The sequence below is a fragment of the Hyperolius riggenbachi genome, chromosome 4 (genome assembly GCF_040937935.1).
Source record: "Hyperolius riggenbachi isolate aHypRig1 chromosome 4, aHypRig1.pri, whole genome shotgun sequence".
NCBI classification, from domain to species: domain Eukaryota; kingdom Metazoa; phylum Chordata; class Amphibia; order Anura; family Hyperoliidae; genus Hyperolius; species Hyperolius riggenbachi.
In genome coordinates this window covers 117,689,004-117,704,008 of record NC_090649.1, presented here as the reverse complement: position 1 = coordinate 117,704,008, position 15,005 = coordinate 117,689,004, and the positions used below count along the sequence as shown (strand labels likewise).

Sequence of the window (15,005 nt, the reverse complement as noted above, 5' to 3'; positions counted from 1 at the left end):
AGGCTGCCATATAATTTTTTTTTTTTTTTAAACAATACCAATTGCCTGGCAGTCCTGCTAGTCTACTTGGTTGCAGTTGTGTCTGAATAAACCCAGAAACAAACATGCAGCTAATCTTCTTAGATCTGACAATGTAAGAAACCCCTGATCTGCTTGCTGCATGCTTGTTCAGGATCTATGGCTAAAAGTATTAGAGGCTTAGAGGATCAGCAGGATAGCCAGGCAACTGGTATTGTTTAAAAGTAAATAAATATGGCAGCCTCCATATCCCTCTCTTATCTGCATGCTTGTTTCAGGTGTGTGATTAAAGGAAACCAGAGGCCCCAGGAAAAAGATTCTATACATATCTGGGGCTTCCTCCAGCCCCATACGAACGGATCACTCCCACGCCGCCGTCCTTTGCTGCCTGTATCCGCCGGTACCGGGTCCCATCATGGCCGCCAGACGCAGCCAATTGTCCGCATCACACGGGGCTCCCTCCATATATGTACGCGTGAGGCTGCTTACTGCGCAGCCGCATGCGTACGGGTATGGAGGGAGCCCCTGTGATGCGGACAATTGGCCGCGTCCGCTGGAAGTGACGGGACCCGGTACCGCCGATCCAGGAAGCGGAGGATGGCGGCGTGGGAGCGATCCAGGCTTATGGGGATGGAAGAAGCCCCAGGTATGCATAAAAGCTTTTTCTTTTTAATTTTTTTTACGTTCCTCTCTGGTTCCCTTTAAGACATGACTAAAGTCAGAGATCAACAGGACAGCCAGGCAACTGGTAATGTTTAAAAGGAAATATGGCAGCCTCCATATCCATCTCCACCAGAGGCAGTAAATCAATTTAAAGTGCTTCTACAAGTCATAAAAGATTACAATCTCCATAGACATGACGATGTCCATGTGACCAGGAAATTGCATCCCTGTTGCAAGTGGCGCTTCCTCTGCTTTGCTTTGAGTCCGGGGCAGGACAAGCCCCCTAAATATTTTATGGCATCTGACAATAGAGGTCATTAGCTGTTCCTCAATAGCAAAGAAAATACTTTAAAAAATTGTGTAAACCATTTGCTTTTGGTGATTAAAATAACTGCCCATTTGTAATGCAATAATATCCTGTTTTCCAGCAGTCCGAGGAAAGCAGTAAAAATGATTGGGGTTCCTCGGTGTGCAGCTGAATACAGACAGGCAGCACGAGAAAACTACACAGAGAAATTTGTAAGTGCTTCTTTTATGAATAAGCATGTTTTAGGAAACACAAGGACAGGTTTTACAGCATCCTCAGCATTTGGCATCAGTTTCCTTGAGTCAGGGTTTATTTATTGTATAGATGGATGTTTGCAAATACAGTAGAATGCCTTTAAAGTGTACCTGAAGCGACGTGACATGATGAGATAAAACATGAACAGTATATGTACAGTACAAAAACATTAATAACCAGGCTGTTTTACTTATTTTGTTTTGCTGCCGGAAAGAGCTAATTTCTAGGCATGGAAGTGACAGACTGTCTTCTCGGGAATATAGTAAACATCACTGATGAGCAAATTACAGCCATGAAAGGTTTCCTGGCAGAATACAACTTCCGAGGACAGGAAGATATATAATACATGAACTATTGACCTCTGAGGCACTTAAAGCGGATCAGAGATGAAAAACTAACTATAACAAGTAACTTGTCTATATATCTTATCTAAAGTTTACACAGCAAGTCTAGCTGCAAACAGCTTCAACAGTTTATGATTATTTATTCCTGTGATACAATGACAGCAGCCATGTTTGTAAACATTACACAGAGGCAGGCTTATATGCATCTTGAGAAAAAAACATAATCCCCCCTCCTACTCCCCTCTGCCTCTGAAATCTCTGGCTAGTAACACCTCCCCCTCCTCCTGCCCAGACTGAGCTCCCATGACCCCTTGCTACTGTCTGAAAGTGCCTTGGCTCTCTGAAAACCTGTGGGCGTGGCTTGTTTCATTTATAGGGAATTAGAGTATTAAAACAAAAACAAGTATTTGGCTTGAGGAATGCCCTATAAACAATAGGAAAGAAACACAATTATGCAATGAGTAAAATTTAATCTCGGATCCACTTTAAGGTGGCACATACATCAGCCGACCAACCAACCAACCAATCGACCATCCAATTTGATTATTATAATCGTATTGGATGAAAATTGGTGCAGCCAAGTGCATGGTCGACCGACAAAGTGACCAATTTCGTGACAGAATTTGGCCGCACGGTCGATCCCACATGCTGCAAGATTGTCTGGCCAAAGTTGGTTGTTGCGTGGTGGTACAGCAGCCGATTTTGCGAACGAGCGACGAAACCCCAGCCGCAATGTATACATTTATGTTGTGTGTGCATTTATACATTACGTGTCCAGTGTCAGCCTCCACACGGTTTCCGTCCATCTCGCCGGGTTCCGCATTCTGGCGTAAACCTCTATGCGCTAGCGTGTATGCGGCGGTTACCCGGCGAGATGGATGGACACCATGCGGAAGCTGCAACAGGACAGGTAATGTATAAATGCACACACTGCATATATTTATACATTTTAGGGGCTGCGGCGGGCTAAGCCGGTTCCCTGATGATTTCATGCTGAAATCTGACGGGAATCGGCCTGTAGTGTGTGGGCAGATTCGACCAAGTGACAAATTTAGCTCTAATCAGATTCGATTAGAGATAAATTTGTCTCTTGGTTGAATCTGCCCATAATCTTCTGATGTATGGCCACCTTTAACCTCCTTGGCGGTATGAAAAATACCGCCAGGAGGGAGCGCAGCAGTTTTTTAAAAAAAAATTTTTTTTTTATCATGTAGCGAGCCGAGGGCTCGCTACATGATAGCCGCTGCTGAGCGGCATCCCCCCGCCCGCTTCGATCGCCTTCGGCGATCTCCGATCAGGAAATCCCGTTCATAGAACGGGATTTCCTGGAGGGCTTCCCCCGTCGCCATGGCGACGGGGCGGGATGACGTCACCGACGTCACTGACGTCGGGACGTCATTGGGAGTCCCGGGCCACCCCTCGGCGCTGCCTGGCACTGATTGGCCAGGCAGCGCTGGGGTCTGGAGGGGGGGGGGGGGGCCCGCGCCGCAGCAGATAGCGGCGATCGGGCAGGGGCCGGCGGCGATCAGAGTGCTGGCGCAGCTAGCAAAGTGCTAGCTGCGTCCAGCAAAGCAAAAATTATGAAAATCGGCCCAGCAGGGCCTGAGCGGCACCCTCCGGCGGCTTACCCCGTGTCACACACGGGGTTACCGCCAAGGAGGTTAATAGGCTGCCACTGATTAGAGAAAGTAAAACATTCAACCTACTTTGTTAATGTTTAATTATCCCAGGGTTTTCTTATATTTAAAGTCATTTTTAGGAGTAGGAGGATAAATATAATCGTTTATCTCATCAGTTTATTTTCACCTCAGGTTCACTTTAAAGGAAACCAGAGATGAATGCTTTGGCACAAAATAAACATCCCCCCCCCCCATAGATTGTACAAAATAAATGCTATACCTGGTATTTTTGCCACTCTGGTGTGTCGTTTGTGTTTTTGGGAAGCCTCTCCGTGGGGCTCCTGGATAGTGCTAATGAAGCATGAACTAATTCCCGCAGGGCAACCGCTTTGTGGTATCGGTTTTTGACCATGCATAGTTTGGCATGTGAAAGCAAATGCATATTTGCATGAGCAATGCCTGATAAGCCAATTAGGCCAGGTTTGCAAAACCAGATTTGTTCGGGTTAAACTTGATGTTTGAGCACGCATAAATTCTCTTGTGGTAAGCATTTTGGAGGCAGGTGGCGGATGGCTTGCCCAATGTGGTGCGAGCCCTGGAGTGAGCTGTCTGTACCTGTCCTCCCCCCCCCCCCTTCTGGAGTGTTGTGTGTAAGCCAGCCCTGAGCTCTAAAGCTCGGGGTGACCCATGCTTCACTCCTTTCTCATGTGGTGCCCCCAAGCCAATGCTCATGTAGCAGAACGCAATGGACGTTAAGGTAAGTGCCTGTTTTTTATATTGGGAGGTGGGAGCGGACGGCCCTCCCTGGCGCTCGCTAAGCTTGGGGGGGGGGGTCGCCTGCGCCATCCAGCCTCCCCCTCCTGGGTGCCGCTGTGGTCCCCAGGCTGTGAGGGCTTAGGGCCCCACGCCCCCCCCCCCCCCCCCCCCGTTGTATGGGGTCATTGGGAAGCCTCCCCGTGGCGCTCCTGGATAGTGCTAATGTAGCATGAACTAATTCCTGCAGGGCAAGCGCTTTGCGGTATTGGTTTTTGACCCAGCATAGTTTGACATGCGAAAGCAAATGCATACTTGCATGAGCAATGCCTCATAAATAGCCAATTAGGGCAGATTTGCAAAGCCAGATTTGTTATGGTTAAACTTGGTGTTTGAGCACGCATGAATTCTCTTGTGGTATGCATGTGTTTTTTTTTTGTTTTTTTTTTAACTAAAACTCCATGCAAAGCACAGTTCATCAGAAAAGCATATTTAGTGAGCTGTGTGCAAAATGAAATCACCATTTCTAAAAACCTCTTATGACTAACATAGATAAAACGTTTTTCAATATACCCTTACATTAGCAGCTCCTCCCGTCTCACCACAGCTCTCTGTGATGCTGCAGTATACAGAAAGGGGAAATCAGAGCCAGAAGGGGGCAGGCTTGGGCTCGAAAAGACATCAGAGAAGACAGACTCAGCTATAAGGATTCCTGAGCAAAGCCAGACTGAATGCTCAGTCAGGGATTTTATCAGGGCTGATGACAGGCTGAGCAGTGAAGAATTAGAGAGCAGGGTAGGTGTTTTCTCTAATGTTCCCACTCATATATATGGTAAAATACATGAGGGTGCTCTGTCTCTGGTTTACTTTAAAGTAAACTTCAACATAGTTGTATAATATAGTTTATGTACTAGTATAACTATCATAAGTTTATATCAAAATTGGCCATACATTATTTATTCATACAAGCCCATGGTCAGGATGGGGACTGTGTTTACTAGAAGCCAAATGTTTGCTATATCAAAGTTTACTATAACAGCGGGATTCTCCAAACATGAACATAAAGGGCCCTTTTCCACTAGCAATCGCTAGCGTTCACGCTGAACGCTAGCGATTGCTGAATCGCAATTACCGGCGATTCCCCGACGTTCGCGGCCGCGATTTTGCTATGCTATGCACTGCATAGCAAAATCGCGGCAATAATCGCTCCGCCGCGCGATCGCGATCCGGTCAAAAACGAATCGCGGTAGTGGAAATGACCTACCGCGATTCCTATGCTAAAAGCAAACTGTAGCGATTTGACAAATCACTAGCGGTTTGCGGTTTTGCGATTAAGCAATCGCAAACGCTGTAGTGGAAAAGGGCCCTGAGGCTGTGTGAGAACAGAAATGGAATAGCTTTACCAATACCCGGCAGACAGCTAGGCTTGTTTCTATTTGATGTAGGCGCTGGCAGGCCTCCAATTAGTGCAGCACATATCCCTACAGCCTATCAAAGATAGCCAATCAGGGATCCCTATTACACACCGTCCGGGCCCATTCACACTAGAGATCGGAAAACACTAACAAAATCTCTAGTGTTTTGCGCCGGTTTTTCACAGTTTTTGCATATTTTTACTGTACAATTTCCCAATTTCTGAGTGATCATGATTTGTGTTTTTTACCATTTCAATAGCGATGGCTCTAAAATCGCAAAGAAGCACTGCATGCACCGCATTTTCGTTTACTGCACATCGCGAATCACCAGCGATCGCTGCAGTGAGATCACTACTATTTACTTTTATTTACACTACCACACTGGTGATCGCCGGTAAACCCCCGCAAATTACCCCAGGTGTGAACGGACCCTCAGAGGTGTGCGATTACACCAGCCTGCTCTATATGCACATTCTTTATATGCATAGGGAAAATGAATACATAATCCAGTAGCAGCAAATTATACCCAATCGGCCCCTATCTTGTGTATTGTGAAATGCAGAAATTGACAAGGAAAAAAAAAGCCAAGCATTAAAAAGCTGACTCCTATTAAACCCAAAGACCTCATGAAGAGACAGTTGCCGCCTCTCGGAGAGGCATATCGGAATTGCCTCTGATTTAGATGCATTTACTTTAAATCCTGAGACCGTTCCAAACTCACTCAAAATTTGGGTCAAATTAGGTAAAGAGACCTTCGGATTAAAGATGGAGAACATAGTGTCATCCGCAAATAAGGAGACCAAAAACTCTTCCCCTCCAACCCGAACACCCTGCACGTCCCGAGAGAGAGAGCTATGCACTGCAGCACGGGGGGGACCAGGAGACACAAGGGAGAAGCGGAACACAGGCAGGAAATCCCCAACATGGCAGCGGCTCGGCGGTTCGTATCGGCGGGCGTTCGGAAGTTGTGGATTCCCTGCCTTTGCCGTATAAAACGCAGGCACTTTTTCTCCCCATTTTGGGGGGATAAAAAGTGTGTCGTATACGGCAGAAAATACGGCAATAAAAACGTAAAAACTCGCTGACTCCTGCTGCAGGAACTGCATGAACCTATTACCTGCTATTTGGCATTAGCCATCTACTTTACAATACTGTATACACACCATGCAATTTTCCTATCAGACCGACAGTTTTATTGATAATTTCCAGCTTGTCTGCTTTTGATTGAGAAAGGGATTGATTTTGTGCAGTACTCATAATCTATCCCTTTCTCGATCGGAAGCAGATTGGACACGCCGGAAATTATGAATCAATACGTTGATCAGACGGTAAAATTGCGTGGTGTGTGTACAAGATTAATCCTGCTTACCTCCTGCCAGGCTCCTTCATAACACAAATACATCATCTATCGTGTCTGTCCAGTAAGACTTGATTTAAAGAGAGAACGGCTTCACACAAATATGCCAGCATCCATGTTCCTCGCACTTCGGGTGTACTTTAAAGGGAACCTAAACTGAGGAGGATATGGATTTTTCCTTTTAAAATACTACCAGTTCCCTGACTCTCCTGCTGATCCAGTGTCTCTAATGCTTTCAGCCACAGCCCCTCAACATGCATACAGATCAGGTGCTCTGACTGACGTCAGACTGGATTAGCTGCATGCTTGTTTCAGGTGTGGAATTCAGCCACGACTACAGCCAAAGAGCTCAGCAGGGCTGCCAGGCAACTGGTATTGTTTAAAAGGAAACACCCATATCCCTCTCAGTTAAGGTTCCCTTTAAGGTAGCTCTTCTGTCGGCTTTAATCAACAGGCTACTCTCCTTTGTCCTCTCCAATCAATAGGTTGTCCTGTTGCAGAACTGCCACTCGCTGGATTCCTACCAGTCTCAGAATATGGATTGTGAGAATCCAGGGAGATCAGCAGTTACAGAAAGGCTCAAACTAGCCTGCAAAATACTGGCAATAATGCCACAGGTAAAATCACAGATCACTTTCTTATAGTCTGGTGGTTGATATGAGCTTGAACAGAAGCTCCTGAACTGTATCTCTAGATTCCCCCTGCCAGGTCAGCCCGACTGCTGCACTCTACTTCTTGGACAGCACTATTCCCCTAAGCACCACACGTGTGCAGGTCTTGCCTCACACCCTAGCCGGTTCAGAGTTCTTGCTCATCCCCTTTGCTCTGTATGTAGGCTTTTCATGCCTCAATGTATATTTCTCATGATGACAGTGCTATGTCATCTTATGTACTACTGTCATTGCCATGCGTACTACAAATAATTCCAGGTACATCATTTAGCATACTTGCTGAATAAAGGAGATTCTGATTCTACCACATGATTAGCTCATTAAACAAATATGTGAAAAAGCATGAGTCTCTACTGCAGTGCTCAGTGAATATGTGCCAGTGCTGCAGAAGTCCATTTTTAACATAATGCAGTTAAAAAAAACAAAACACAATTTTCAATTTTTAACCAGCTTCAAATTTCACCCCACTGTCTTCCCAACTAACACCCCCCTTCCCAAGCCTAACCTCTAGAGATGCTAGATAGACATCAATATTAACGTTTCCCTAGTGGACAGGAAAGTAGATCTAATGACCATAACGACCACAAACTCTTTTAAAGATCAAATTAAAGTCGGTGATCACAGTTTGAATAAAACTGGAAAAGAACCAACTGAGAAACTGGGAATCATCTGAAAAACCACCCCTGAAATGTAATTCTCCTTGGGCTAAAGCTTTTACTATGCCAAATGGCTCCATACTGACACTCTGCAGAACCTACGACCTTTGGTAGCTCACAATTCTTGTAATAAAAACAGCGACTTCAGGCTTTGCTGCCAAAGAGACCTCAAAGCTCTCTGCTCTCACTAATTCATACTAAGAGGAGAAACCAAAGAAAGTAAATATGTCAAGACAAAATACTACCACAGGCATGTTTTCAAGCAAATTAGAGATTTACAGAACTTGATCTGAACTGTTTACTCAACAGGCATTCAAAGAAAAGACTTATGTAAAGGTTTCCAGCACACTGGCTGAACTTCCAACAAACAGGAGAAAAGTGAAAATGCCAAAAGCGTAGAAAAGAGCTCCGGGCTTGCACAGAATTTTTGAATCGGGAAGATACGGAGGATAAAATGAGAGCGATGAGACTATGTATAAGCACTTTTGTTAAGTGTCAGTCAGTAACCAGGGTAAATCTTTCTAAGGCATATATGTCAAACTCCGGGCCGTGGGACAAAGCTGGTTCTCAGAGCCATTAAATTTGGCCCTCAAGTGGTTTCCCCACTTTGCATTATGTTTGGCCCACCCTAGACCACCAGAGAAGTTATATTGGAGTTGAAGCCCTAGATGACGAGGGAAACTATATGGGAGAGGTAGAGGGAAAGGATTTAACACTAGGGAACTGTATAGGGGAGGGTGGGGGCCTCTAGACACCAGGGAACTGTATAGGGGTTGGAGGCAGCCATTAGACACCTGGGAACTTTATAAGGGAGGGTGGTGGCCAGTAGACATTGAAATTGGCCTGCGAATAGGTCCCAGTGTACAATTTCAGCCCACTTTGTATAGGAGTTTGACACCCTTGTTCTAAGGCATCTGGAAATAATTGAACACTGCAATGCAAGCATAATAAAGCTATTTTAAGAAGTAGCAGAGATAACATCAGTGTGATAAGGATGGGATTGGAAACACTGGGGGAGATTTATCAACGCATAACCGACATTTTTTTCTTCTTAATCTGTTCTAACCAGCAGGGAGAACAGTTCTGCATGATAATAAGAACCTTGGTAATAGTGGTAATTTAGGATGAATTTCTAGAGCTGCACTACAGTTAAGTGCAAATCCATCCCTAAACTGGTGCAGATTTAGAAGTGCTTGATAGCAGTTCTACAGGTGTAGAACTGCAGGCTAGACATGAATGCAGAGTGCATGCTAGACATGATTTGTGAAGGGCTCCTCCCACCTGCTGAATTCCTCCTCAGAGCCTGCTGCTATCAATACAGCAGGTGTGTTGGTTAACTCAGCAACAGAAATTCCCCTCACACACTGCACTGTCTGAGGGACCTTCCTAGCTCCTCCTATTTTACAACAGTTTCAGAAGGAATCTGCACTATCTAGTGATTTCTTAAGATGCCTGAGACAGTTCTGCACAGATTTCTAAAAACCTACTAATATTTTGTCTCAGACACTCTTGATAAATTTTGCCCACTTACCTTTCACAGTCTTCACAAACACTGGCTTCTCTTTGCTTGGATCCTTCTCATCCACTAGGATACCATGGAAGATGCGGCCAAATGTACCTGAATACACAAAGGCATGCATGTAAGACAACTGCAGAATTTTCATACGCCAACACACTCAAAATAAAATGGGATTTCTTCAGACAAGACATAGATAACAATTCATGTCTGGAGCATGGTTTGGGAGGAGGATCACTATAGCAGTTGCATGGCTTTCACATGATGGATGGATGGGGAATAGTCACAGCAGGTGTGTACACTGTATAGCTGATCAGATTGTTTGGAGATTTAAAGAGAAACTTCGAACAAGAAATGAACTTTATCCCAATCAGCAGCTGATACCCCCTTTTACAGGAGAAATCTATTCCTTTTCACAAACAGACCATCAGGGGGGCTGTAGGGCTGATATTGTGGTGAAACCCCTCCCACAAGAAACGGAGTATGTACTCTTGGCAGTTTCCTGTCTGTGAACCTTGCTGCATTGTGGGAAATAGCTGTTTACAGCTGTTTCCAACTGCCAAAAAAGCATGCAGCAGCTACATCACCTGCCAACTGTAAAAATGTCACCATGTAATAAACGTCAGAATGTAAATCAGGGATTTAAAAGATTTTACAATGGGCAAACAGTGACTATATCATTTATACATAATTATTGTAAAAATGAAGCCGTTTTTTATTACATTATTTTCACTTGAGTTCCTCTTTAACAGACTCATCCTGAAACCAAGTTCATGTGTAGCAAGCAAATGGACACATTAGCATTGCTGCTGCCAACAAACCCTGCTTCAACTGCAGCTAATGGATATGGAGCCCAACATTTTTTCCTTTTACACTATGCACATTGCAGGACGCTGGGCCTCTCACAAGATTAGTTGCATGCTTGTTTCAAGCATGTCATTCAGACACTAGTGACCCCTGAATGGTCAAGCAGGACAGCCAGACAACTGGTATTTTTTTAAAGGAAATAAATATAGCAGCCTCTATATTGCTCTCAAATCAGGTGTACTTTCATGCATTCACCATTATACTAGTGCGCCCAGCAATGCTTTCTGCTGACAGACAAGCACATGTAGGAAATATATCACCAGGGAAGGAATCACTGCACTATCATAGCTCTGAAACACCTTAAAAGGAATCCAGAAATGAACCCTTTGGCATAAAACAAACATATTCCCCAATAGATTTTACAAAATAAATACTATACCTGGTATTTCCGCCGCTCTGGTGTGCCTTTTTTTGTGTTTTTTTTTTACTACAACTCCATGCAAAACACAGTTCACCAGAAAAGCATATTATTTAGTGGGCTGTGTGCAAAATGAAATCGCCATTTCTAAAAACCTCTTATGACTAAAATATAGATTTAAAAAAAAAAAAAAAAAAGTTTTTCAATGTACCCTTATATTAGCAGCTCCTCCCATCTCATCACAGCTCTCTGTGATGCTGTGAGTAAACAAAACAGAAAAGCAGAGCCACAAGGGGGCAGGCTTGGCCTTGAGAAGACAGACTGAACTATAATGATTCTTGAGCAAAGCCAGACAATGCTCAGTCTCTGGTTCACTTTAACCTCCTTAGTGGTAACCCCGAGTCAGGCTGTGGCCAGAAATCCGCAGCTCAGAGCAGTAATCCCAAGCCTAACTCGGGGTTGCCGCCTGAAGGTAAGTACAGAGTCTGCGCTCAACAGGCGTTTGTAGCCTCCCTCCCCTAGATCCAGCCGATGGCAGCCATTCTGCTTCTGGTCCTCAGAGGGCTTTCAATCCCTCTGGTGAAATTACTGTGCATTGACAGCGATCTCACTATAGGGGTAGCACGTCACCCAGTGGGTGGAGGGAGAATTGCGGCGCTGGATCCACAGGAGGAGAGTAATGTGCAAGACTACCACAGTTCTCTCAGATGTATGTGTATTTCCTGTTTTTGGGGTCTAAGTGCTTGTAAAAAAAAAATTTGCATTGCTTTTAGACCCTAAAATCCAGAAATAAGGTTAATTTAAGTGCAGCTCTAGTCATCCACCTGTGCCGCCTACAATTGTTTAGATATTAGTAACAAAAATACCAATAAGATAATCGCAACATTTTCCAGGTCCGGGTTAAAGGTTGCCTGGCTGCTTTCTTTCATTTACTAACCTTGCAAAAAATATGGCCTGAGGCCAGCTATGTGCCTCAAAATGTTATTCAACAGGAGAATTTAAAGAACAACTGAACCGAGAGGGATATGGTGGTTGCCATATTTATTTCCTTTTAAACAATACCAGTTGCCTGACAGCCCTGCTGATCTTTCTGCCTTCAGTAGTGTCTGAATCACACACCTGAATCATCACAAAAATGTGGCTAATCCATTCAGACTTTAGTAAGAAATATCTGATCTGTTTCAGGGTCTAGGGCTAAACATTTTAGAGGCAGAGAATTAGCAGAACAGCCAGGCAATGTGCGTTGTTCAAAAGGAAATAAATATGGCACCCTCCATATCCTCCTCAGTTTAGGTGTCCTTTTGTGTGTATGGGCACCTTAAACAGGAGAACCCATTTCAATACATACAGATTGCATAACTCAAACAAATCGAATGGGAGTCGATTTTAAAACATTCAATTGGACAGGATGGAAAATCTAGGTCAACTGGAGGCAGAGCAGGAGTGGCGGTTGATCGACAGACCACAGCGTTCATCTTTTTAAAATGGATGTGCTGTGTGCCCATATATATAACTCATTTATGGGTTGTGTTTAGTTTGCCTCACTCTTCATATGTGCTTTAATTTTCATATTGAAGAGTAGGCTATGTTATGGTTCAGGCTGTTTAAAGACTCTTTTACTATTAATCCATGTACAACAACCCACACAATTGAAAAAACAGGTTATGCTGTATTTGTTTATGTGTTAGAGTTGATCTCTGTATTAGATATTCGCCTCACTCTGTATATTCACCATATCTCATCAAGCATGGAACACAAATGTACAACTATGTTTGTCATTTCTGTTTTTAAAATTCAATAAAAAAAAGAATTTAAATAAAAAAAATGGATGTGCTGTGTGTGGTAGTAAAAGATTCCTTCTGAAAACACACACTAAATATTAATCTGGCCCTCGGAACAGGAGAAAGGGCCAAGCTGACTTTACAACCACGTTAAACACTGCTAAAGTCGTGCAGAAAATTATGAGTTCAGTTTATTGCTGTTCAACGAGCTACTGAATCAGGACATACGTTGTTTTTCATACATGGCTTCTCTATTTTAACTTTATTTTTAAACAGATACCGCTACATTTGTCTTAAAGAGACTAATAAAAAAAAAAGTGTCCCCTGGGGGTTACTTACCTCGGGAGGGGGAAGTCTCAGGGTCCCAATGTGGCTCCCCCCTTCTTTGTAGCTGCAGGCAATCCAGCGCTGGCTCCCCTGAGCGACACGCAATCCTGGCTCGCCAAGCCTGACAAGGCTTGATATATTTACCTTCCCTGGCTCTAGCGAGGGTGCTGTTGCAGCTCTCAGTATGGAGATCTCTGTCGGGTCCGCTCTACTACGCAGGCAGCTTGCGACTGCGCCGTAGAGCAGCCCGACAGTGATCGGCTCTTTCCACCTATCTCTGAGCGGAGAGCTGATACTGCACCTGCGCTGGAGCCAGGAAGATAAATATTTACATCACCGCTGTTCGGAGGGGTACAGCGAGACCGCCGTGGGACACAGGATGATGGGGGAAGCCTCGATAGGATCCGGAGGCTTCCCCCACCCGAGGTGAGTACCCACCAGGGGAACTTTTTTTTAGTTACAGGTTTTTTTAAGCTTCATACACACGCCAAAATAAAACTTGTTCAAGACGGCCAATAAAGACCACCTTGGCCGGAAATCTAGAGCGTGTACAGTGGCCTCCAATAATCAGGGGTTATCAGTCTGCCATTGTTCTCCCCTCTCACCCTCCCCAGTGTTCTCCCCAGGCTCTTTTAGCCGGGTGCTCCACCCGGCTAGATTTGGTGACCACCCGGCTGTCATCGGCTCACCTCCTCCTATGCTGTAAGCAGAGTTGCCCTGCATTTTCATCTCAACCCACCCGGCTACTTTTTCATGCCACCCGGCTACTATTTCATGCCACCCGGCTGTAAAAAAATTCTGGGGAGAACACTGCTCCCTGCAGTTTACTGCCCCACTGGCCCTGCCCCACCATAGCAGCAGAACACATTGCTAGCCTTGAGGCTAGCAACGCATCTGTAAAGCCTCTGCGTGGTGCAAGGAGAAACCACAAAAGCCAGTTTAAAGAATGTGAAAATCATCTCAAAAGATCTGTCCTGAAGCAAAACAAGCACAAAACACAGACATATCTCATGAGTGGTTCAAAACATGAGCGTTACTGATGCATGTTTATTTGATGCATTACAGCAGAAATAAAAAAAAAACAAGCATAAGGACTTGTGAGCTTCAAACTCTACTTATTTCCCTCTACTGTGAAGTCACAGCTCAAAAATGATCAAAGAGACAGAATCTCTATGAACCCCAATGCTTTCAAGTGTAATGCATATCTTTGATTCTTATTATTGAAAACATGTCTGTTGTGCATTCCAAGTATTAAAGTAAATCTAAAGCAAAAGGGATATGGAGGCTGCCATGTGTGTTACTTTTTAAACAATACCAGCTGCCTGGTGTCCTGCTAATCATTCCAGCATCAGTAATATCTGAATCACACACCTGTAACAAGCATGCAGCCAACCTTTTCAGATTTTTGTCAAACTTCTGATCTGCATGCTTGTTCAAGGTCTTTGGCTAAAGTCCAATCTACACTATTACGATCCGATTAAATCCAACATGTTTGATTGGGATTCGATTCAATGCAGTTTGCTGTTGCAAGACAATGGCCAATCGAATCCCGATCGGACATGTTGGATTTAATCGGATCGTAAATAGAATCGTAATCGAATAAAGAATCGTATGGTGTAGATGGGGCTTAAAAGTATTAGAGGTTCTGGATCAGCAGGACTGCCAGGCAACTGGTATATATATATATATATATATATATATATATATATATATATATATATATATATATATATATATATATATATATATATATATATATGTTACGGCCAGAACCTGAAGTGTGGCCACTTCAGGTTCTGGCTGGCCAATGTGCGAAGTGGCCGCAGCGCAGCGGCCAATGTTAGAAATGTAATGATTACACTAAGCTCAATGTATTTTACGGCCGTCTCGCTGCGGCCAAAGGGGGGAGGATTGGGAGGCTGTGCAAAAGCCGGCGAATTAACCAAGTTGTAATACATTTGGCCGCAGCGAGACGGCCGTAAAATACATTGAACTTATTGTAATCATTACATTTCTAACATTGGCCGCTGCGCTGCAGCCACTTCGCACATTGGCCAGCCAGAACCTGAAGTGGCCACACTTCGGGTTCTGGCCATAA

The 15,005-nt window shown here is 44.3% G+C and overlaps 1 protein-coding gene across 2 annotated transcripts in view; it reads right to left on the bottom strand.

Annotated features, from left to right (window-relative positions):
• RYK (receptor like tyrosine kinase) overlaps positions 1-15,005 on the bottom strand; it is a 217,566-nt gene that overhangs the window by 69,352 nt on the left and 133,209 nt on the right. For both annotated transcript variants that reach the window (XM_068280423.1, XM_068280424.1), the window contains exon 9: positions 9,590-9,676. In XM_068280423.1, the coding sequence (XP_068136524.1) occupies positions 9,590-9,676 (87 nt within the window). The remainder of the gene's footprint in view (positions 1-9,589; positions 9,677-15,005) is intronic.